This window comes from Anopheles aquasalis, chromosome 3 (assembly GCF_943734665.1).
Source record: "Anopheles aquasalis chromosome 3, idAnoAquaMG_Q_19, whole genome shotgun sequence".
Classification (NCBI taxonomy): Eukaryota; Metazoa; Arthropoda; class Insecta; order Diptera; family Culicidae; genus Anopheles; species Anopheles aquasalis.
The window spans coordinates 3,630,001-3,655,647 of record NC_064878.1 but is presented as its reverse complement, the minus strand read 5'-3'; the positions used below and the strand labels follow the sequence as shown (position 1 = coordinate 3,655,647).

At 47.5% G+C, this 25,647-nt stretch overlaps 1 protein-coding gene across 7 annotated transcripts in view; it reads left to right on the top strand.

Moving 5' to 3' along the window:
• Positions 1–25,647, top strand: part of LOC126578180 (small conductance calcium-activated potassium channel protein) — a 104,836-nt gene that overhangs the window by 46,913 nt on the left and 32,276 nt on the right. For all 7 annotated transcript variants that reach the window (XM_050240500.1, XM_050240498.1, XM_050240495.1 and 4 more), the window contains 2 exons: positions 16,919–17,055; positions 17,122–17,350. In XM_050240500.1, the coding sequence (XP_050096457.1) occupies positions 16,919–17,055; positions 17,122–17,350 (366 nt within the window). The remainder of the gene's footprint in view (positions 1–16,918; positions 17,056–17,121; positions 17,351–25,647) is intronic.

Sequence of the window (25,647 nt, the reverse complement as noted above, 5' to 3'; positions counted from 1 at the left end):
TGAACAGAATTTCTTCAAGGCAAGAACGCCCAGTAGTCTATAGATTTTATGATATCTTTTTTATATTGTACTTCAGAGTCCTTTTTTATACATGCAATGAATGTGTTTTAAAAATTCCAATTTAATTGTTAGTTAGCCACCTAAAAAAACCCAGAACAGGAGTGCGCCAAAACCTCGTGATTTGCGCAGCGTGTCTTTTGTTCCACAATACCTCCACGAAGCTTTTCTATCGACCTTTCGTTCCAACACTTTCTTCGACGCTTAAAGCAAATCTTCATCAGACTCCACTCAGCGAACAAAGACAACGGAGAGCGCTCACCAGGATTGCCACAATTTCATCATTAAATTATGCATTAATCCATGGCGAAATGCACCCAGCACTGAAACTGATAGAACGACCACGCGGTCGGTGCATTCCTTGCCCACAGCAACTAGAGCACTAGTGGTGTTGTCTGTCTCTCTTCGTTTTTTTCTACTTTCACCACCGCGAAAATTACCTCCACAGAGCCCTCGGTTAAAGCCCGTTATCGCCTTCCACCTCGTCGTAAAATAACGGACCCATTTCCCAGTTCCACCCCACCATCACCACCACCACAAAACGGCTGCTGGTGCGGGTGGTCTGTTTTACGAGCTTAAATCTTGTCGAATAAAACAGCTGCAAACATGTCGTGCAGCAGCATTACCAGCAGCACCAACGACCGGAGAAGGGCAGCCACCGAAACCGTGGTTCGCAAAGTTCTTTCTGAAAACTGAAATAAATGGTACCCAATCGGTACGGAACAGCGCTACGAAACGAGCCAACAAGAAGAGTCTTGCACCGCGGGTCTGTCTCGCTTTTCCCATCGAATTATCGCGCAGCGAAAAGAGGGATCGACAGCAGTACTCGGTCGGTCGCTGGTGGTAGTCCTTTTTACATACCCAGCACAGAACATACCACAGAACCACCGCAAGGGGATGTCGCACGCCCTTGGCGAAGCGAAAATGACGGGATGGCTTGTAATGAATGATAACGAGATTCCACATTTTACTGCTCTCTCTCTCTCTCTCTCTCTTTTGTGCTCTCTCTCTCTATCTCTCTCTCCAAGAACCCAACTGTCCTCTTTCTGGGATGCTTTCCCGTCGGACCAATCCTTGATCCTTCACGAGGTGTCACATTTTCTACCCAGCCCAGCCCGGTTTTTAGAATATCCTGGCATCATCGTCCCATATCCTTCCCACATCACCCCCATCGGAGTGTTCTGCGGTCGTGCAGAGGGTCAGCATTCCTAGGGATGCCCCTCTTCGCACTCCGAACGAGGGTGGCGAGGCGAAATAAAACTTATCAACACGACCACTCTCCACGGGGCGAGAGAGAGAGAGAGAAAGAGGGGAACCATCATCGCCCATCGGAATGGTCACTACCACCACCACCAACACCACCACCCCACATGCCTTTGTTTCCATCAAGGCCATCTCTCTGGCCGCACTGCCGCTATTGTGTTCGTATCGTGGTTCGTGGCATTTGAAAACTTGCCCTTCACACAATGCTTCACCGGGAAATATGCTCATCCATGCTCAACCACTCACCGCCACCGCGGTGGTGGAAATGTGAGGAAGAAAGATAAATTTTTAGAGCTTCACTTCACACCCACGCATCCCCCACCCCTTCTCCAGCCTCCAGTGGAGAGATTTACGATCACTGAATGCCGTGCCTGGCAACGGATATCGGACTCCCACGAGCCGGATTCGATTGCGGCTGCTGCCATTCGCTGTCGCCACCAATCGAACGGGTGTGAACGGTCATCGGCAAGCAATCAGTCGAATAGTTTAGCATTTTGTTGGAATCGATAAGCGAGAGACAGCGACAGAGATAGAGAGAGAGATCGTTTCCTTCACATTCCATCATTTCTGCACTCGGAGCAAATGCTCGACCGGCGAAGGAAGGATAGGAAAAGATAAATCTCAGACTCAGCCCCTGCCACTCACTTGGTGGTGGTGGAAGCGACGAAAGTTTTCATATCTCAATCGGCACCCAGATAGCCTTCGCTTAACTCGAGGCATCCATAGAAACGAACAAAGGAGGCAACTCTTGCAGCAAAGCGCAATCATGGATTCGTCATTCTAGTAAATTATGGTCTACGCCTCAATTCTGCCATCGCACTTGAATACTTGGAAGACTTGAAGAAAATCCGTCGCATTCATTAAAGTGAGAAACGTGAAACGCGAACGGAACGAGAATCCAAGAGTAAAAGCCACGTGTTGTCGTGGCCGGATGTCGACACTCGGGAATGTGTTTACAGCAAACGTGCCAATACTTCATAAACTTGAAGCCGAGAATCCGCTCGACCGCTCGGTTACACGTTCCGTTCACGTTTCCAAATAACGTGACATTCTCATTCTGTCTGTCTGACGCTGAGCTGACGATATCCGGTGGATGTCCCACGATTCCATCGGAAATGATTCTCCCTCTCCCTGCGCTCTGTATCACTTCTCCCCCAAAAGAAGGAGAAAAAAGCGGCAAAGAAATGACGAAGGTGTGTCACTATCTCTCGGGAACTTATCAAGCACTTTCCACATCGTGATGAAGTCCTGAAGAAGACACTTGGAGCTGACGAAACGACCAGGCGGCGGGCGGTTGGGGCGGTTTACACAAATCTCTAGCCTACCTTCTGCCAAAAGGACTCTTCATCTCTCCAATGGAGCGGTGCGGTGCTCGTCGAGATGATTCTAATTAAATTGCAAAACTTTTCCGTACGATGTAACGCTGCTGCTGCTGCCAGTGCTGCTGTCGGTCAGTAGCAGACGAATCATGGATGGCTGGCACGGCTGGCACGTTCTGTGTGCTCTTCCTTCTTGTTGGAAGAAGTGTAGACCAAGCGTTCTGCCGAACGGTGATCTGACGGCTCCCGAGGACACCGAATGCCGGAAGCCACGAGTCAACAAAGGATGCACGTTGTAGCAATCGGAAGAATGGGATCTCGACCGTTCCGTTGGGCTGATGTTGGGCGAGACGAGCTGAGCTGATCGGACGCTGACGGTTGGGACGATAAAAATGAGTTAGATAGATTGAATCGTTTCCATTCAAAAGAAGCTAAAAGAGATGATAGTACCGCTTCCGATTGAGCACGGTAACGAGCAGGCCGACTGAGATGAATTGTAGACTACCCGACTTACAACTGTTCCACGATAGTTCGATTCCAATCCCTGGCGTACCGTCACGTGACTCTCCTGGAGTGTGCTGCTTCTGAGTGAGGGAACCATTATTTGCTCTGCGAGGGTAAAATCCACTTCATGTGCCCACCTTTACCACGAAACCACCGCAAACCAGGTGGTGGTGGTGCTTCCTGTAAGCCGTTACCGGGTTATGCCGTTTACTTTCTCCAGTTGCACCGATTTCCGGTCGTTACTATCACGAATCACGATCGATACCGTTGCAGCCGGTAACATGCTGTTCCACTAACGAATGCGACAACCGATGGTTTATGCTTTTTGCAATATTTCCGAAGCATAAACAGTTGAACGAATGCGAACACGCGAACCCCCGAGAAAAACGGCTGAACTTTATGCTGCATGCCACAGTGCACTTTGATTAACAACCGGCGAGTAAAGTGCAATAGTTTTGCGAAGTAGAAATCAATCAACTGCCTTTCCAATTTTACGAAACAATCATACCAACAGTCGTTTCCAGTTCTAAGCACTCCACCCGGGCCGCGAATTGCGTGCTATGGTTTCGGTTCCGGTTCGGTTATTTAATTTTGCATTCCAAGCCATTTTCTCGAAAAACTATTTTAACCAAGGATTTTTCACCGCATCCTGCGATCATTACCGCACGATTGCACCTCGCTTCGAACGAAAGCTGTGCACTTCCCTCGGCATGCTGTACAAACAGGATGGCACAGTAGCACCGGAGCGCTGCCCAGATCTCGTTGCTGCACCCGCGTGGTCAGCGTTGGATGAAATTTCGTTTCCGGACTCTGGCCGGATTCTCTCGGTTCTTGTGGTCGTTGTGCAACGGGGCAAATACAGCGCAATCCCGTTAGTGGCAAAAGCAGCGAAAGAAATTGTGAGGAAGAAGAGAGAAAAAGGCGATGCGAACATCAGATTTCACTTCCGCTTCCGTGGTGGTGGTGGTGGTGGTGGTGCATGCGGCCAGATGAGCGTGGCGAGCGCATTTTTCACCACACTGGGCGAAGAGATTGTTTCCAGGCGTGTTGGTAGTTTCCTTCATTTTATTTGTTGTGCCCAGCCCACCTATCGTCGGGATTTCTCTTCCTCGAGAATCCTAAGCGTTTTTGTAACTCAATTTCCGTAGTAGAACGAAAACCGGGGGACGTTACGCAAGGAGAATGCAAACGGTGGGAGGCGACGTTTGCTTTGCCAATTAGATCGAGACGAGCTGGGGTTGCACTATTTGCGTCATCTTTTATGTAATAACCTGGGATTTTCGGGTAATCCAGTAAACTTTACGTTCGTCGGTCGAGTGGACCGAAATTAATCTGGCTACAGCATATAACCTGGAACTTGAGCACACTTCAGTTCGCTTTCCTGGACAGGAGAATCTGTATAGTACCGAGGATCGCAAGCTTTCCAGCATACAGTAAACGATGAGGAAGCAAATAATCACTACACCGTTCCTAAAACGGCTGACTCTCAAGTGAAGCTCTCGTTGCTCACGCATCATCAACGCATGCTAGCAGCGATAGCAATCGGTGCGATAACAGCCAGCCCTGGATGTCACCAGTTCCGCTTACTGCGTGGGTAATCAACGCGAGTGGCTCCGCTGGGTGATACTCATAAATGATTCCATTCCGGCGGGCGGGCCTGGAAATTCATGAATATAGCGCTCCCGTCTTCGCCTTCCGGCTCCGGTCCGCCATAACCCATTATGCTTTCAATTTTCTTAATTGCCGCAGATCGATGGTGAGGTTCGCGTTTTATTATGCAACGTTTACGGGGGCAGGGTGAGCCTGCACGAGTTTGCCTGGCTCGGACCACGTTCGCTACCGTTTACACGCATAGTGCGTGTCAGCATTGTTTATGCGATAAATGGAATCAATGTGGAGTGTTGGAGCTTTCGTGCGATTCATCGTACACGGCATCTTGAGGTGGGTTTGCGACGCCAACTAGAAATAATGAGCCCCATCACTCTCGCCTAATACCATCTAGAGCCTCGTAACGAATGTCACCAACTCCTGGGGGGGGGGGGGGGGGGGGGTCAGAGCTAGAAAATGGTTCGAAAATTATGTCAAGTTCGCTGGTCTGCCAGGGCTTTCGGCTTGCATTGATGTACAGTGGGTTGCAGCCATATTTCATGATTAAACCACAGTTCTTTCAAGGAACGTCATAGCAAAAATTTGGTAATGAACTCATGTTCATGCTTAAATTTCTATTAAAAGCTGTCATTTATCTAGGTACTTTCTGATTAAGATGATTGAAAATAGTTTATATCAACTGCAGTAATGTAGAAAACGCCAACAGCTTTTCCATACAAGAGCATATCTAGCGAGTATGCCTGAAGAGCTTCAAGGGCCGTGGGAAGCATCATAAGAAAAGTGGCTCATTATATTAAATGGGAAGATTGCGAAGGATTAACCATGCCGTCGTATTCCATTTCAAGGAAATTAATGATTCATGATACGGACACTTAAGGATTGAGACCGTTGGGAGGAAAAAATAGTTTTAACAAAAAAAAACGATCATGACCATTTGCACTGCTTCACATGGGCCAAGGACAGAAGTGATAGAACTCTTGAGCTACTTTTAATCAGTTCTTATTCAACACTGGTGGCATCAAGATGAAGTTTACGCGCTCCATCGATTTGTATTTTGTTAATCTCGACCGCCTACGCTGGTGGGCCAACTTCGTAGGACTGGACATAACCGAGGCGAACTATAAGGGTAACATAAGAACCTTCACCGCAATGGCAGCAATCTTCACCTATGTGTTTGGCATATGGTATACTGTGTGGTTCTATTGGGCAAACTGGATCAAATTGGCGGATGCTGCTGCAATCTATACTCTTGCTATTCAGGTGCATCACGACTTCGTGTCATTTACAATATGAGTACTGATTAATCTTTCAACCATTTGTACAGGGAATGGTCAAGATCTATACGGTCTTTCGGTATCACCACTTCTTTGTGAACATGTATGCCCGGCTTGAGCAGATCCATCGCGAACAAAGTCAACACGCAAAGAACCACGCCAGCTTGTTAAGCAACATCCATAAGATTTATCAGATATCAATGCTTGTCTCTCTCCAATACTCGCTGACGTGCGCGGTATATTATCTCATACCGGTCACAGTCTATCTGTACAATGGTGAAAAAGTTCTTTGCTTTAGCTTTTTAATACCGTTCACCGATCCGGAAATACCGTTGCACTACTTTCTTAATCTAGCCTTTCAGTACTACATACTTTTCTTGGCCTGGGCTGGATTTTCGGCCTCAGAAAGTGTGATTGTACTGTTTGTGGCGAGTCTAGCTGGATTTGTCGATGTGCTTAAGAACACCGTTGACGAAATGAACGAGTGTCTAGTGCGGGTTAGCTATGGCAAAGATCGAAAGGAAGTGCAAGAGAAGCTGCTAGAGATAGCGCGTCTACATCAACGTGTTCTTGAGTAGCTATTGTTATTTCTACGGGATGATCGTACGTGTTTCACATATACTGATATTTTTCTAGATACGAACATGATCTGGAGGAGCGTTACTATCTCAACAACTGGGTGCAAGTCTTTTCTGACGTGTTTACCGTTACTGCTGCGCTGTTCCACTGTTTTACAAACCGACAATTACAGATGTATGCCTTAGCAATCTCTTCTATAATACAGCTGTTTGAGTTATGTCTTCTGGGTACTGTTCTGAGCGTGAAGGTTCGTACAAGAGTGTCGTACGATCACAGAATGCTTCCGATACTAACATCACCTTCTCCTTGTTTTGCAGAACGATGAAATTGAGTCTGTTTTCTACAATTGCCTGTGGTACATGATGAACCGCTCAGAGCAAAACACTTTCTTGATTCTGTTACACAAGAGTCAGCACGCTATCGAAATGACGGTAGCTAACATGGCTCCCTTAAGCGTTGTAACATTTTTTGCTGTGAGTTCTACACAGGCATCACACAATTCAAAAGCTGATTTCTTGTTATTCCTTTTAACAGATATTAAGAAAAATCTACGCGGTATCCATGATGCTCTTGAGCTTCATTGACTAGAACCGGAAAACGATTCCCGGGCTCCGGTGAAATCACCGGTTTTAAGCTAAATATATTTGATTCACAAGCTGAGTGGATGCTTGACACAGCCTGCCTTATGATACATTTTCCACCATCGAAATAAATCACATGCGTTGTAGCACGGCTTCAACAATTATTGCACTTCAAATATATGAAGCATACATATTTTTTTGTGTTACATACGGCCTATGCCTGTTGAAATAAAATCAAAATAAATGTCGATATCCTAACTTCATTTGAACCTGGGGTTTCCGTATGTGGCTTGACAAAACATCACGCAGCGATTCTTATGATACCTTCAGTTACTCTAGCTAATTTTTCGTTTGTCAGCTTCTCTAATGTTCCTCTCTACAAGCTGTTGCAAAATTCCTTCTGACAATCCTCCCTTCGAACGCCATTAAAAGTGCTGCGTAGTGTGTTTTTTTTCTGGCCTTGGTCCAGATCTCAAAGACGCTCTAGCAATGACGCATCATAGGATACAAAGTGTGGAAAACTGCTCAAGGAGCAAAAAAAAACGGAATGAAAATCGTACACGTGCTGACACCTTTTTGCATCATTTTCAGTGCGATGTCTCAAGAACAAGGCTAATTACAAGAGCCTGGGAATTCATTTCGCATTCTTCGTATGCTCTTTTTTTTATTGAGTTTTAGAGCAATTAAAGATAGCAGGGAAGACGGCACACCGCAAGGCCTTTGTGCACCGTTGTCAAATGTTAGAAAAAAAGTATTAGCATTTGCGCTGCTTCACATGATCCGATTGCTCCAATGGTGTCCAACTTTCAGTCACCGTTAACTAGTTGGAAATCAACGTTAGTGGCATCAAGATGAAGTTTACGCGCTCCATCGATTTGTATATCGTTAATCTCAACTATCTGCGCTGGTGGGCCAACTTCGTAGGGCTGGACATAACCGAGGCAAACTACAAGGCCAACATCCGCACCTACGTGGCGTTGGTCGGAGTATTTACGATCATGTTTGGCGCATGGTACCCTGCTTGGTTCTATTGGGCGAAATGGTTGAAACTCATGGAGCTGGCGGCCATCTACGCTGTTGGAATTCAGGTGTTATCGATTTGTCTCTACGAACAGTGTTTTAACATTACCAAACTAAACTATCCCTTCCTTCACGTCTAGGCTGTGGTCAAGTTCCATACGGTGTTGCGGTATCATCATTTCTTTGTGAACATGTATGGCCGGCTTGAGCAGATCCATCGCGAGCAAAGTCAGCACGCAAAGAACAACGCCAGCTTGTTGAGCAACATCCTCCGGATTCGTCAAGTATCAAAGCTCATCTCGCTCCAATATTTCCTGGCATGCTTTATATACGTTCTCATTCCGATCGCAGTCTATCTGTACAGTGGAGAAAAAGTTCTTTGCTTTAGCTTTTTAATACCGTTCACCGATCCGGACATACCGTTGCACTACTTTCTTAATCTTGCCTTTCAGTACTACATACTTTTCTTGGCCTGGGCTGGATTTTCGGCCTCTGAAAGTGTGATTGTACTGTTTGTGGCGAGTCTAGCTGGATTTGTCGATGTGCTTAAGAACACCGTTGACGAAATGAACGAGTGTCTAGTGCGGGTTAGCTATGGCAAAGATCGGAAGGAAGTGCAAGAGAAGTTGCTAGAGATAGCGCGTCTCCATCAACGTGTTCTCGAGTAGCTATCTTTTCGTTGGAGAAGAAACGATCGTCCATATCTCATACTTACTGTTGCCTTTCAGATACGAACAAGATCTCGAGGAGCATTACTACCACAACAACTGGGTACAGATCTTCTCGTCTGTGTTCACCCTGACCGGTGCCATGGTCAACTGTCTTTTTAGCCAACAGCTGCAAATGTACTCGCTTGCGATTGCCGGCGTGATCCAACTGATTGAGATATGTCTTTTGGGTACCATCTTGAGCATTAAGGTTTGTTCCACCGGGGTCTTAAGATCGAACGATATTTTGCCAACTTCGAACACATTTCAGAACGAACAAATCGAGTCAGTTTTCTATGACTCACTGTGGTACCTCATGGACCGTTCCGAGCAACGAACCTTCATGATTCTGTTCCACAAGAGCCAGCACGCTATCGAAATGACCATCGCCAACGTAGCCCCGCTGAACATTGTCTCGTTGGTGTCAGTGAGTGTTGCCGTTCGTTCAATCGTGCAAGTCGCCATTCGGTAGATAAGTGATGCTTGATCTTTATTTTCAGATCTTAAGAAAAATCTATGGTTTCGCCATGATGCTGCTCAGTTTCTTCGAGTAAACTTTGCGGCCTTGGTTGCGCCACAATCAAGCGAATCATTAAACGCAGTAGCACCGAATGATTATCAAAAGAACTCACCTTCCTGTACCCTCTGCCCTCTGCACGAGCAACTGTGCACCAGCCCGCTTTGCTGTGCAAGTGATTCAACGATGGATCCGAAGACCCAATAAACAACCATTTTACGAGTGACAGTTTTGCTGTGGGCATCATCATCATCATCATCATCATTTCTCAAGACGAACAGGCTTAGAAAGTGATTCACCTACCCACCAACGATCCCCTAAGCAGAGGATCCTTCTAATGAGCTGCTGTGTTTTCCAATAAAACACGCTTAATGCAACACTCCACTCCGACAGGGAGGGAGGGACGTTCTCGCACTGTCCTGCAGTTTGCGCAATAAGCATCAGAAATGAGAAGTAGTTATCTTCGCATCTTAATTATGCATTTTCCGCTCCCCCACGGCAATGGCACGGTCCGAGTTCGCCTGGGTGTCCTCATCGTCGTTGTCGGTGTCGTCTGCCCCACTCGTAAAAGGATTGTAAGTGGATAATGGGTTGCCGGGGCGTTACGTTTAATTATCCAATACACTCGGCGCGGTGCGGTGGTGTGCGAAACTATCGGGAAATTGCCGCTAGATTAAGCATATCCCCGTCAGCCCCCCCCCCCCCCTCCGGTGGTCTGGCTCGTCGTCACCGTCGAGGAGTGCGGAAAAGAAAAACACTCGACAAGCGAATTTCTACTTAATCGAGCGTCACCACCATCGTCTGCGTCCTTGGCCTGGCCGTCCAAGCAAATAAAATGCTAATTTTTTTTCTCTCTCATCCTTTCTCGTTCCTTATCCTTTGCCGTTCGCTTGCCAATCGTGCTCATTTGACAACGGACAGCATGCTGGGCCAGGCTGTGGCGCTGGCACCGGGCCGGATGCCGGTGCAGAACCACGAAGCCACAAAGCTAAGCGCACTTTCATTACTACAAATTAAACTCCTAAGCTCCTGTCGGCGTTTATATGTGACCGTGGTGGAAGTGTATGCCGGCTGCAGATAGTAGCATTCATTTCGTCCACCAAGCCGGCAGCCGGTGTTTGGTTTTTTGTTCATCACGCATCTAATCTCGACCGGACCGGGTCGTTCGAAGGCTGGCCACAAAAAGTGTGTGCCACGAATCGATGGTGGTCGCACGTAAAAACCTTCTCAATGATCTTCGCCCGAGAACCGTGGCCACTCCTTAATGAGCCCCCCGGGGGAGGGGTGGATGCGAAGGGTGGGCTACGCATCCTCCATTTTACGGTTATTGTATTTGCACATTACGCCCGCGAGAAAGCTGGCCGAGATTCACGATGAGACGATGCATCCGGTGAGAGCCATATCGCGCATACAGGCTGCTGCTGCTGCTTGCTTTAGAAGACATTGTAATGCTTCGAATACGGTGTGATAATTGTGCTCTCCATGGCTCTCTCTCTCTCTCTCTCTCTCTCTCTCTCTCTCTCTCTCTCTCTCGTTCTCTCTACCGCACTCTCTCGCTCTGATTGTTAACCAGCTCGTAAGCATTAAACTTTATGATGCGCGCATTTTTGCCTTTTTTTGTCATGTACAGTCATTAATTGCGTCGCGCTTTTGGCTCATTATTTCGATCACCGTGCGCTCCCCTGGGCCGCCATCATTCATAACTGACATCCGAGGAGTATCAGGAAGAGGGAGAGACACTTACTAGCTTACACAGAAACCCGGCGCGGCCATTCCCAGTGCCTTTGTCAGAAATCATCCCAAAAATGGACTGTCATTCAGCCTGTCAACCGGAGCATTGAGCAACGGCTATTCCCCTCACACTTCCAGCTCACGGAGCATTCATTTTATTCCACGATTTCTTCTCCCTGTGCACGGTCCTCCCTGAGCGAGGTAATAAAATTTTATGTTGATTGAGAGTGGGAAATTTAGAATCTCCAAACGCCCGGCCCCGGTCCCGTAATGAGATGAAGCGGAGTGGATTAAGACGGCGACGTAAGACTACGTGATGCCCGGTGCCTTTGTGATTCGAACACGATGGCCACGGCGCCTTCATTTCCTTCATTTTTCGCAGTCTCTCTTTTCGGAAAGGACACGCCGGTTCCGTATTGACGCTGCGTGAGTTTTCTGGGCTCCGTCTCTCCGTCTCCATCTTTTATTGCTCTTTCACAGAGTCGCATCGCTGAGACATCTTCCTGCTTCTCTTCTTCTTCTTTTTTTTCATTTGGATGAGATTATTGATTTTATTAGCCGATAGGTGATATTGTGTCCTTGGGCTTTAGGCGTCTGCTCTGTTCTCCTCGTCCACAACAGACAGACCGACTGTGTGGACAGGGAGCGTTGATCGAGGCACCAGATCGGGGTGGTTAGGGGATTAGGACTTATTCTCGATTCCATTTTGTGGTATGTGGCCGCTGTGCTGGAGGTGGTAATGGTGTGGTGAGTGAAAACATCAAAACTTTTCAACGGCCAATGGGGGATTTTCGCGGGAAATCCGCGTTATTAACAGCATCCCGCGTGGGTTATCAAAAGCTTGTTTTTTAATATTGCACCCACCACTGACATCTTCTCCTCCTTCTCATGCCTTTTTTTTCGGGGTGCAAATTTCATCGGAACGATCCGCGTGGCAGCTCAATGACGGTGTAAGTTATCCTTTTTTTCCTCTCGGTCCAGCAATGGAACCGAAAAGGGCGGAAGGGGATGATGGTAGACAAGGGCTGTTGTTACGACTCATTAGCCTAGGATCTAGCCTAACGAAGCGTCAAACGTAAAGGCGCACCCTCAGACCGATAACTGGACCGATTGAGTGGAAAATTCCTATTCCTTTTTGGGGAAAACTTTCCTTTTTGGGGAAAAAAATTCTCGACCTCCTCATCGGGGTGGATTACGATGAAGCTCACGATGAACACGCAGAGTTCATAAATCTTCATCGGCGTCAAACCGGAAATGTCCTCACAAAACCGCCCCCCTTCTGCCCTCTCGGTAGTCGACTGAGGCCGAATCGGGGTGGTGGCATGGCCACATCCGTTTGATTGTGTAAGTGCAGCATCAGCATCGCCTCGCGTGTATCAATCAAGGGAGAGATTACGCGAAGCGAATGAGCTGTCATCGAAGCACGGTGCGGCATGACGAGGCCGTTCCACAGCACGGCCGACGGAGGCCGGGCGGTCGATTTGTCGTGTCGCCAGTGGGCCGAAAATAACGTCGTCCCAAGCCGCCACCGGGGACCGAGGACGCACGATAAGCCTTTGTTTGACCAAGCGGCGACGGCACCCGTTTCGAAGGATGAAAAATGATCGCCAACACTATGGTGCGCGCCCGCTGGCAACAAACATAGCAACCGGTAGTATCGCTACTTCGATCCCATCTCGATTCGCGATTGAACGATTGCCGATTCGCCCCCCGCCCGATCAAAGTAGGCACATCGCAATCGCAATCCGTTGGCAATGATGGAATGCTTTGGCCTCCCGGATGATGTTACACTTTTAGTCTGTCGTCGAGCCGCGCACCAGAAAACGGCCTGAGCGAAGCACAATTTAAATCGCACAAATCCATCCCCCCGGGGGGAACGACTTCCGGATGTTTAACTTTGGGGTTTTTCCTTCGTTTTTTCTTTATCTCGGACTCCCCTGATGATGTACACGGTGGCTCGATGACAGTTTTGTGTCATCGCACACCCTGAACGAAATCAGTGTTACGGGGGACATTGCTAACGACAAAGTTGGAAACCATCCTTTGGGACAAAGGAAAGATGAATTTAAAAAAATGACATCCGCGTGATCAACCGAAAGTGATATCGTAGGGGAACGGACATGTGTGCGGTGCGGTTGGTGTGATTAGTGCAAAAGTCCCAAGTCATTTGCTTCAACTAAGCTTGCAGGATTCTAGGCAGGGTTCAAGGGTTTAATCCCATCCCTATCCCCGCACCGGTTGATTAAACAGATAGTCAGAAAAAGGGCACTAGGGCAAGGATGGAATGAATGGAGTTGTGGTACACCACTAGACGTGTCTTTGTAAAGGCAAAACCCGGAGCAGGGAGATCACAAATCACAGACCACGTAAGGACAACGAACCATCATGCTTGGCAAAAGGGAGATGATGAGAAAGCAATTTCGGTCGCGCTCCGATGACGTTGTCTGTTTTGTACTAAAAGAAGTCACGTGCGCGGCTTGGGAAAACCGTACATGTCGCCTTTGTTTGCCCACACACAATCTCCTTGCAATCTGGAATGTGTCGCACAATTTAGTTATTTTTTTTTTTAAATTGAAAGTTTAAGCTGAAGCTGGTTGTGTGACTTGTGAGCTAGATAACTTTTACTCTCTCTCCAATCCAACTCACTTAGTACAAAGTGGCAGCCAGTGTTATAAAACGAACGGAGTGAAATGGTTCTAACCAAAACCGGTCCTCGAGACTGCCGCTAAATTTACCGGCAACAATTTAATCAAGTATTTATTTCATTAAGTCAAGCAAATAAAAGCGAGCACGTTAAACCCTGCTCAGGCGGGAACCGTACTCTCGCACGGCACTGATTGCATGGCTCGGCAAAACAAAAATAACGAATAGACCTCGACGTGTTACAACAATTGCTTCCCCCCGCCCGGATTCCCGAACCGGAAACACCATTCGGGAGGAGTCGCCTTGAGCATCCCTCCCCTTGAAATGGTGGCAACCGTTGCGCGAACCCCCCCGTTACGTTACGTATGTAGATTGCGTACCCATTGCAGGGAAGAGTCTGCAAAACAACAACAAAAACAGCAGCAGCACCAGCAACCGAGGCACGGTATACCATGAGGCACCGCCAACATGAGGCTCGAGATTGATGGCTGGCATCCTTCTCAAGTGAAGGCCATTCGTCTCGAAGCTCGTCTTGCTGGCAAAGCTCATCGGCGCACCAGCAGCAAACATAAGACAAACATTCTGCTTCTCGGGCCTCGAGTCCAGGGCCCCCAAAAGCCCTTGCGAAGGGCATACCATGTTGCGGTGTGGCGGAGGGAAGGCCAGTGACAAGTGCGGCTAGATAATAATTGAAACGAATGGTAGCACCTTGGAATGGGGTTTGCCGGTCCTATCCGGGGCGTTCCTTTCTTTTATGAGCGTGGACTCAGCAGCAATTCCTAGGCCTCCAACTCCTTCTACTTCTTCCACAACGAGCGCGCTCAATTACAATAACAACAAGCTGCGCTACAACATTGCTGACGACGGTATTTCCATGCCAGCCCCCAACACTACTCTTCTACTTCGCCCGCAAAAAAAAGACAAACAAGTGGGCGGTGAATCGACCCCGAAAACAACGAAAACAAGCGAGGCGCGCCTGGTACACCGGTGGCGCCGCCATCGAAAAAATAGTAAAAGCATCTTGGGCACACATACATACTTGTCGCACACTATCCTCGCTCCTCCACCCCCCCGGAGGGCCCAGTCTGTCATTTCGAACCGAAGGAATTTCAATATAAATTCCCAAAACCCCAATCGCCTGCCATTCCGGCCACTGACACGGACCATTCCAAGCGACCGACAGGATCGGTCCATTCCGTAGTTTATTTCTTACCGAGATTTACCAATCAATCTATCCGGTTACCCGGGCAATACCAGCTCGGTTCCTCTAATCGTTTGCTATCAATATTAAGCGCGTCTGAAGTGTAATCTGTATAGTGTGCGAGTGTTGCGATAAACTGTGGCCCATTCGAGGGAAATCGTGGGCTGATGTTATGCGATGTTCCCTCGTTACATTGATGAATGGTTGCACGTTAATTGAATCAAGTCTTGCGGCACGTTCCCTTTGGCATTCGAGGCGTGAGATATCGTGTGAAGTTTTGCTCGGCACAGATAGTCGCCTCAGATAGCACAAAATATATATTCAAACTACTTTAACGGTTCTATCATGCAGAATGAAACGCCCGGATTGGGCGGAGATGAAAATCCAGCCTCCAAAAATGTATTAAACAGACTCCCGACCGGTAGCGACCACGAGAGGCGCCCATAAATCTCAATTCGTAGATCGAGCCCCTGGAGTAGTTGGAAGTTCTCGCCATCCAGTAGTATTTGCATGAGAGCACAGCATAGCGAGCATAGCTTAGGACTACCCCACACATAGGTCACATAGTTGCCATTCCGTAGTTCAGTAGCTTCGCTAATCATTGCCATATATCATCCACAATAACTAGAGAATCTCGCCTGCACATGTCGGCCGCTCGGTCGGTTTAGCTTTGTCGCGATAAATCTTCTCGATTTTACCCCCCCCTTCAAAGCACTCGCGATCATAAACACACACCATGCTTTCCATCCACAATCGAGCACCACGTGCTTCCGCTTTGTAAAACGCAGATTTGAACGTTGCTTTGCAGTGCACCTGCTTTTGCTGGCTTGTCAGGCTTAAGGGCAACAAGAGATAACCTAATCACAACGCTACACCTCATAGATAACGTTTTATAACTACAATTCGCACATAATTGCGCCACTTCCACCGTGGCTTTGCTCGTTAACATTAATTTCCCTTTTTCTGTTCCGCATCGCAACTCGCTCCCTGGCAGTTTCTTGAAAACATTTCACGAACACATAAAACCGTGCATTGAGGGTTTCGCTCTCGTAGAAACGGTCTTAAACCGTGGCAGCGTAAATTGAAATAAAACCCCTCCGAAGTAATGAAAGGGCAAGGGAACAAATGGAGCGACCACAACTGCTGCGGTTCACCGGCGGTACCACCGATGGTGCCGATGACGGATGGTGTGTGCGGTTGCTGATTGCTGCAGCAGCAACCAACACCGGTTGCACCCGCAAACCGGTGGTACGCCATTTGTTAACGAGGAACGCCAACCGGCTCGATGCCCGGACGGCGCGATGAAAATGATAAAAACGGTTCACTGCACGCTCCCGGTGTGCTCCCCGGGGATGGTGCTCAATAAACCACGAATCCCCACGGGTTCTGTGGCGTGGTGTGCAGTGGTTTCTTCATCCACGTAATCCACATCCAGTGGAGTATGAAACTGCTTCCCGGTAGGATCGGCACCCGATGGCACGTAGCGACATTTTCTCCGGTTTCTTATTTCCTTTCGTTACCGCAGCATATCATTATCGCTTCTTGATAGAGAGTTTAGCACCCTGTAGCGTCCTTTTTGGGTAGTAGTAGCGCTTTGGTTTTGGTTATTTAGCAAACAGCATTTTGGTAGCATTCGGTGATCCCAATCCACCCCTAAAAACCGTACAGATCGCACTAGCGCCCCTAGTCACCTGTCACACCACGAAACATGAGTTGCTTGCTTTTGCGGTAGAATCAGCGGCGCTCTATCCACACATATCCAATCACAATCGCATATCGCCATCACGAGGAGGCAGCATGGATTCGAGAACCCCCTCCCCCCGGGATGAACCGTACTAATCGGCTCTCTTAAATCCTTTCTCTCTTCCTCGCGCGTTTTTTTTTTCGAACCAAACGTTCTCGTTCGGCATCCAGCTCCGAAAGCCTGTGTCCACGTTGTCGATTCCCGGCTCGATGAAGACACCGTGCGCCGGTAATCGGGAAACAGTATCGGCTGCATGCACAGAAGAAGCCGGCATCGCGCTCGTGGGCGTACACTCAGAGTATCCCAGGTAATTCCCTAAAACTGTTCAATCGATCCCGGTACTACAAATATTCTTTCTCTCGTCCTCTCACAGGTACATGGAGGAGCGAGGCCTGGGTGGCGGCGTCTGCAAAGGTCCCGGCACGATACAAGGTGGGCCCGGTCAGAAGCACAAACCGAATGTCGGCTACCGGTTAGGGCGACGGAAAGCGCTGTTCGAGAAGCGGAAGCGCATCAGTGATTACGCCCTCGTCATGGGAATGTTCGGCATTATTGTGATGGTGATAGAGAACGAATTGAGTAGCGCTGGTGTATATACTAAGGTGAGTAACCCCTTCGGCAGACGCTTGTTCTCCTAGTATCGCGTACATTTAATCCTCTTAATGTGTTTTGCTTAATCATAAACCTCATTAAAACTATGCCCTCGCCGCGGTGACCTTCTATTGGGCGTCAATTTTGCAATGAGCGGCTGATGGCCTTGTTCATCACATCGCGGTATTTTTTGGAGAAATTCGATGGAATATCAGACCATTAGATAGTGCGATCCCTTGTTTTTACGCGAGAAAAAGTTGTTAATTGAAAAAAAAAATGCGAGAAGGATACATTAAAGTTTTACACAAAATCCTTGTTGCCGATAAGGAACTTATTTTAAATCCCGATAATGAGTGAATTATGCGAAGAATAATGCAGTTGGCCTCAGTATAAAAATCTGTTCCACGCTCATTAAAGATATTTCATGAATAACTAACTTAATCCTGTTTCTCTACTACAGAAAGCTTGAGTTTCTGTCGAATATTTATCACTATCGTTAAATAACCTAAAAAAAGGGCCTTTAACGGTTATACTACTGGTAAATAGCTGTAGCTTACTGTGTTGAAGAAACATTTAATGATAAACTGTGCACTGTGCAAAATATTGAATCAAAGTAGCCTCACGGTGCGTTGCTTGAAGTTCTGAAGCAAAAAGTCTCCCAAGTAGCTACCAAAATATCCTCTTCCAGCAGTTTTTAGTTGAAAATGCAACCTAACAAACCATTTAATGTAAAATCAAAAAAAAATTCTCCTACAACGCACATGATTCCAGCTCCTGCCACTCTCTGGCCGTCGCTATAAAAAGGGATTCGTGGTCCTGAAGTTCACATTCACTCCATCATGATATGACACTTCAACAAACGGTTAAATCACATCGTTGCATTGCCACGGGAATGGCAACGGGCGAAGTAATGGCGGGAGCAGAAATGCAAATTTCCCTTTTTACTACGCCATTTGCAAAATCATTTGTCCGATAATCGGTCCGCTCTGGTTTCACCGTCCCAGCTCCAGCAAACGTCGTAGTCGAGCATGTCATAAAAAACTTCGGAACAAAACGAACACACAATCCCGCTGATCGCTGCCAAACACCGGTACACCACAACAACCCACCATACATAATCCATATGCGACTGATCGGTGTCGGATCGGAGCGGCGGATTAGTGTTAAGGTTGGGTGAGACCACACCGGGTCGTGAAGCCAGACAGACGCACCAGAGAGACACAGCGTGGCGTGGCACTGGAAACTGGATGAGTGAACTTAGAAAACTTTAAATTTCCACCATTCTCACCACATCGCACGGTGCTACACAACCGGCAATGAAAGCCATTACCGATTCTGGCATGGCTTTTATTGCTCCATTCGTATCGTCCCGTGGAAACCCGAGAAACTGAGAACGGCGGCAAGGAACATGAATTTAGCATGAGCGAAAACGATTTGCCATGTTAAGTGAAAGCATCGTTTTGTGAAAGCAAAGCATAATTCCAAGTGGTTGCTTCTGTGGCCGCATGTACACGGGCCATGATTTAATTCATCCAACCAGTCATGGACGCCGGGTTTTTTTGGTGCTACCACTGGTGCACTAACTGCAAAAGTGCACACACTGTTCACCTTAAACAATATGGAACCGCCCGGAATGATGAAAATGCTGATGTCATCCCCGGTTTATGTAGGCTCCATTTCCGGGGTCCGAAGATTGACCAACCTTGGAGCGTGATAAGTTGCGCGTCGTAAACAAAATGACTAATCCACTCTTTTGTAAATTTCTCCCTCGTCCCACCACCGAGAGCAGCATGTTTTATGTCGAACAAATAGCCTGCCACACTCTCTTTCTCTGTGAAATGCATTTTGAAGCACTCCGGGACCGAAAACGGATGGTTTTTTGCTGACAAGCGAAACTACTACTTCTACTAAGCGGCTTGAGTTTGGTGGAAACTCGAGGAGAACTTCAACGAAGAGCACGTGGTTGTCGAAAACGAAATCTGAGCCTCTCACCACCGGGTCACACGGGAATGTACCGGGGACAATTACTTGGGACCGGTGAGGTTGGCTGTGGTCGAAACAACTCCCCAAAAAAAATGTGAAAATAAAAGCAACGATCGCCATAAACCGGCCACGTCACAAAAAGGGAAAGAAAGGAGGAGGCGAACTTTGTCCGTCGTAAAAGTATACGATTATTTCACGGCCACCGAAAGGGACCGACGGAGCACAACGACGGGCTTAACTACAGCTTTCCAGTCCCCGGCCCACTTTGGCACCTTGACCGGGAGCAAAAATCGAAAGAAAAGGCTCCAAATGCTCCGGTATCCGGTCTTTGATGTCGTCACGGCAACACGGTACGGGCCGGCGGGTTTTGCTCGGTTTGAAAGTAGCAGATGTGCTCCTAGATTGTCCTGGAGTTTTTTTTTCAAATCATCCAGCAAGCCCATGGAAACCAACAGGCTGGAGATCAGATGTCATCTTTGCTTTGCACTGTCTGCTGCGACAAATTGAATCCCTAGTCCGATGTGAAAAATCTTCCCGATGTTTCACAAAAGTAATCGACAGCTGGTACCGAGATCCATCGCATCGTCTGTTCATGTTCGGTTCGTCTTTTTAAAAACTCTATTTAAAGCTGGTACATCGTGTGCCATTCTCCTTGCATTAGCGTTGTTGAAGTAACAGCAAACAGAACCAACTCATGTTTTTTTTTCATTTCACTCGTTCGCGCGTTATCATCGAGATAAAGAGTATTGAATTAGTCTCCTGCCCCTTAATGCCATTCAATTGCCAATTGGGAGGTTCAAGAGAAAGGGTTTCTATAAACATATCGATATCATGCAGTAACACCCAGCCCACAGGCCAACTAATCCCATTTTGTGGCATCACGAACGCGTACACCACTCGGTTCCTAATGCGCCCACCAAAAACGTTTAATATTCAATCGAATGTCACTTTAGAGAGACAGCGAAACCGAGCGCCACCGCACACGTGATCGTCGTCCTAGTCGTCGTCGTCGTTGTCGCCGAGCACTGTGATCAAAGTTGTATGAAACTCCGTTTGTGCGACGCTCGGGCACAATTAAATCATGGCACACTTTTAAGCTGCAGCTGCAAGAGCGGTGTGCAGCACACGTCGTCAGCACTAGGCGTCACCGACAGCGGAGCAAATCGTGCGTTAAATTCAATTTATTTAACATCGAGCCAGTGGTACCGTTCCCAGCTTTCCAGCTGCATCAATAATGCATAAGCGTGTTGCAGCATCTCGTGTGCGAGAGGATGTGATGCCGCGGGATGGAGTGCCACGATCGATGCACTAAGTCTAAGTACATGCTCGCTCGCGTCGCCAACACCAACATGCATCGTGTGACGTGTGTTTTTGCGAGCAAAACTCACCTAGCGTCACTTAGTGAAGGGAAATAATGGTGTAGCAATTGCACATTGAATAACAATTTCATGAAATTTGAAACATATTTATGCTGCATTGCGCACACAGTGTGGAGTAGGTAGCATTGAAAATCATTATCATAAATAGTGCCAGCTTATGCTGTTGCTGATGTTGGTGCACTGTCTGTTTTATTATTCCAGCCTCAACCTTATTATTTATTATTCGAATTCGACAGAACCGAAAGCACAAATGAAAGGAAAACAGAAATCCTCACCGACATGTAAACGATATATCATCGACACGAATTAATTATCGCTTCCAACGCCATTAACAAGTGCAGTGGAAAGTTAAATGAATTTCCACGGCTTTTCATTTGCCTCAGCGAACATTCTTGCATTCGCCAGGGTCACCAAGCCACCGAGGGAATGCTGATTACGGGAGCATTTTACGCATCGTTAACGCGATGTCAACGGTTGAATTGCGGAACCGATACCGACTCCGCCGTTAATACATGCCGGGGCGACACGGCACGACATGCCGAAACCGATCTCGTATTCTCGAAATTCCTCGTCACTTCTCTCTCTCTCTCTCCGTCGAAACGGTCATCCGGAAAGCGGCACACAGCACCAATTCCATTATGAAACACCGCGGTGACACGATCGCGACACGAATTTATCGACTCCTCGCGGTCCAACTCTGCATTCATGCTCGGTTTGTCAACACTTTTCGAAATTAAATCGAAACATTTTTGCTACCACGAAAAAGAACCACTTTCCACGCCCAAATGCGAATCGATAAAATGCGGCGTTCGGTGTTGCACACAAGAAGCATCGAAGCGGAATGCAGAATAAAATGTACGGAGGTAGCTTTCTGCAAAGTCCCATTACGGGTCGATTTCGTGATTTAGATCGCCATCGCCATCATCATCGGTCCATTATTGCTGCCTGCCTGCCGCCCGGGTCCTGTTTGGCCGGGTTTTCAATTTAGGTAGCCCCGGAACGGGAACAGAAGGACCGCAACTTGTCCGACCAACTTTTGAGCAATAAATCGCTAGGGTAGAGGCACACGGCTACTAGACGGTCTCTCGCGGCCTTTTTCTTTCTCGCGGTTTCTAGGTAAGACGAAACATACGGCCTGTTTTGTTGGCTAATTTTCCGCTGGTGTCATGGTGCTTCCGGTGCGACTGGGCACTGGAAAGACATTATACATTGTTTCAGCAGTCCTTTTGCAGGCCGTTCATTTTGGCCGCACAGCATTCCAGTGACGGGCTGGGCACAAATTGTTCCGCGGCACGTTTCTCATAAAATCGCACCACGAGTGCCGCATATGTGATGAGGTTTCGTCCATTATGGTGCCCCCAAAATGGGACTGGGGGCCATTTCGAAGCAAATGATTGACAGACAGATAAATCAAAATCCACTTTCACGCATGTTGGTTTCACGCAAAGGAATATTATAATAAACTGAACCCCGTGCGTCGGTGACACTTTCAAGTCAAATGAATTCGAGTAAGAGAATTAACTCCTTAAAGCGAATAAATCACCAGAGATTTATGGTACAACCACAAAGGATCTTGTGTTGTATGAGTGTGAGAAAAGTGACAGATAAAAAATAAAATAAATAATTTTATGAAACAATCGCACACGCTCGCCCAAAAAGGGCCAAACAATCACGAAGAGTTCAGAAAGGGGAATCGAATCGATTGACTGCAAAGCGACCGCCAAAACACAACACAACACAACACGAAAACGGCGCGACAGCTGCAGTCATCCATTAGGACAATTTATGAGCCGACGCGACCCGGCCTTGACCGTACGGTGGTCCCTTTACTCTCGTGCTGGTGTCGCGGGATGCCGTCCAAAAAACCCGGAATGCTCGACCAGCATCCCAAATGTTACTCGATGAAATCATGTACCCATCCAACCAGCTTACGATCGATCGGCACACCAGGGGCCATGGGATGGAAACAAAAGCGGCGCCGTTTACATTCCAACCAACTCCCGTCGCACAATATTAATACTAGGAAGCTAGGAAGAGCGAGGATGATTTGAAGTCACGATCGTGTCTTTAAAATAGGATCACCCTGTCTAAATGGTGTACCTGCATCGTTGAGAGTCACTCGAGCTGAAGTTGCTGCTTCGTTAGATTTCAAAGTATCCGTCACAACAGCACAACTAAAGCACATTAACCATCCGTCAAGAGTGCACACCGGACGGGACGCCTGCACAACAATGGATGCCCGGTTCATTAATCCCGACTAGTGATGGGTGTTAAGCCAGGGGAAATGGTGTCTGGTGGAACAAGACAACAACAACAGCAGCAGCTGGTGCACCAACTCCAACATCACTCATCATAACTGCGCTCCCTACATCACACCCGTCAGCCCGTGGAGATGAGCACTTTTGCACTTTACCATCCACAGGGCCTGCTATGCCTTTGGATCTCCACATTTCTTGAAGGACCTTCTCGGCAAACGAACCTCTCCAGGCCAGCACGCCGCTGATGGCCGCAAAAAGCGCCAGAATAATGATACAATAGATTCATCTTGAAACCACTCTCCTTCTCTCTATCGTTCTCTCTCTGTCTCTTCTTCTCTCCCTTTTGGCCGCAAGTGAGAAGGAGAAGAAGGGCCTGGGACTGATTGGCTCATTCGGTGCACTCGATGGTGCATCTCGCACTGAGCACCAAGAAACTGCATCGTATAATGTAATGCAGTTTTGGCCAACTGGGTCACTAGCACCCCAAGAAACACCCGCCGCCCCCTTATTGCATTCCTTTTCCTCCCAAACACAGTGGGAAATATGATAATAGAATAAATGGTTGTGATAAATGTGTTTCTATTGCTTCTGGTCGGTCGAATGTGGCGGAATAAAATATGCAAAACGGGATATTTATGTGCCACCGGGGTTCCTTTAGCCCCTTTTGCCCTCCGATTTGCCCCCCCCCCCCCCCCCCCCCCCCCCGGTGGGTTTCATTGTTTATGTAGCGAGTGAAGCCAGTACGATGCAACGATGGTCCGGGTAAATGCTATCGGGTGCATCGCTCAATGGAGCGTGGTTTGGAATGATTCCTTGTCACGAACCAATGTGCTGCGGTGCACTCCAGCGAAGGTGCACTATGCGGCCAGACAGCATTGACAAGCGGTGATGGTTTCGAAATTAATTACTCGATTGTTTCACTTAAATTACGATAGGTTTACTTTTCAATTAAACTTCCATTTGTCTTTCTCTTTTTATATAAAACCATGAGAAAAAATATTTACATTATTATGACAATAAACTCAAATTGATTTAAAACAACGAACAGAACACAGAGACACTAACGGCACTGTTGGCACATGAGCTGCAGCACACAACATAATCCCATAGTGACTAAAGGGAAGGAAATATTGAAATTTCAATTACGCCAACAGACTTCCGAGGCGGCCATCCGGTAGTGCTGCTGCTGTTGCTGCTGCTAGTGGCGTGTTGATTGCACTGGGTGGGGGGTGGTAGTGCCACAACATAACAGCGCCAGTCTAAGCTCTGCTCGTGCACGGAAACTCTCCCAAGAGCCGCTAGCGAGGTGGCTGCAGTGTACAGAGCGGACGGAAATAGACATCATAGACACTTCAACACGCACGCCATCGGACCCAAGGCGGCAAATGGGAAGGAATGGTGTGTGGTGTGGCCACTTTGCCAAGCCGCTTGAACGGCGCTTGAACGCCGCCCGGTAGCTGGATGATGATGCATGATTCTTTGCCACTCGATCGGGTTGATTAGCGTAAGGTGTTGGGTTCTTTACCCTCCCCCGCACCCCCCTGGCTCTTCTGTACGATCTCACGCGCTCTACTTTTCCTCTCCGACATTATTTATAAACTCGCACCAATTAGACGAGCGAACGAGCGTTGTATTGTCCGGACATAGGGCTGTTACGATGGTTTACATTCATAACTGGTTGGCGTTGGTGATGTTTAGATCCGGCCAGGGGCCAGGGCCAAAGTGAAAGAGAGAAAGAGACCAAACGAACCGCGACTCCATCCATCGGGATCGGGAAAACAATAATAAACATCCGCCCAGATGGTGCACCCGTGTGATCGTGAGCGGCCCTCTCGAGCTCCGAGCTCCGCCACTCAGGATGGAAGAGTAAATATCCGGCCCGTGGCACATCATACATTTCATAATCATCGGGCATTCATCATCAGGTGAATTTTAAATTTCGCTGTAACGTGCCCAGCATTCCACATCGCACGAAACTACCCCTTGCTCCACGATTTGCTGGGGTGGGGTGGCCATTGAAGGGTGATAAATGACTGACAGCAACCCCATTCGTGTTAGTGCGGATGGATCGTAATCATATCAGTTGTGGCTGATCGGTTCAACGGTTGGCACTACTCCGGTGAATGATGGTGCAAATCATCATTTACTAATGCGCATTCAGCGGCTGGTGTCGGTCGAATGATGCCGCCTTCGATCTCGCCAATGAGATACAAAACATGAATATGTATTTTTGCTACAACTCCCGCTCGCTGATGGATGGCTGAGAGCTGTTGTGTAAAGAGGAATATGCAATATTTGTCTAAGCGATGCATTTCCATCGATACATTATGCAAATCATGCTTTGCGAGTACATTGCCAGCGGCAAGGATGCACATTGCGTTGCAAATGATTGATTTGGATAAACCGGGGGTTGTCGGCTGTACCAGAGTACGGTTTTTTTCACTTTTTAGAACTTGTAACATCATTATCAACGTTATGAATAATGAACAGCGAATGCTAATGTGGAATACTGATGTGATTAGTTTCTCTTTTTTTAGTGTAAAATTGGCCACATTCGAGTTGTTTTAATGGAATTTTTAATTTTAAACACACAGATAATACATCTTTTCAGGTCTTTGATGTCTTTTTGTTATTTATTGCATTGTTGTATATTTAAAAAAATTCTAACATTTTTGGAAAATGCCTTTT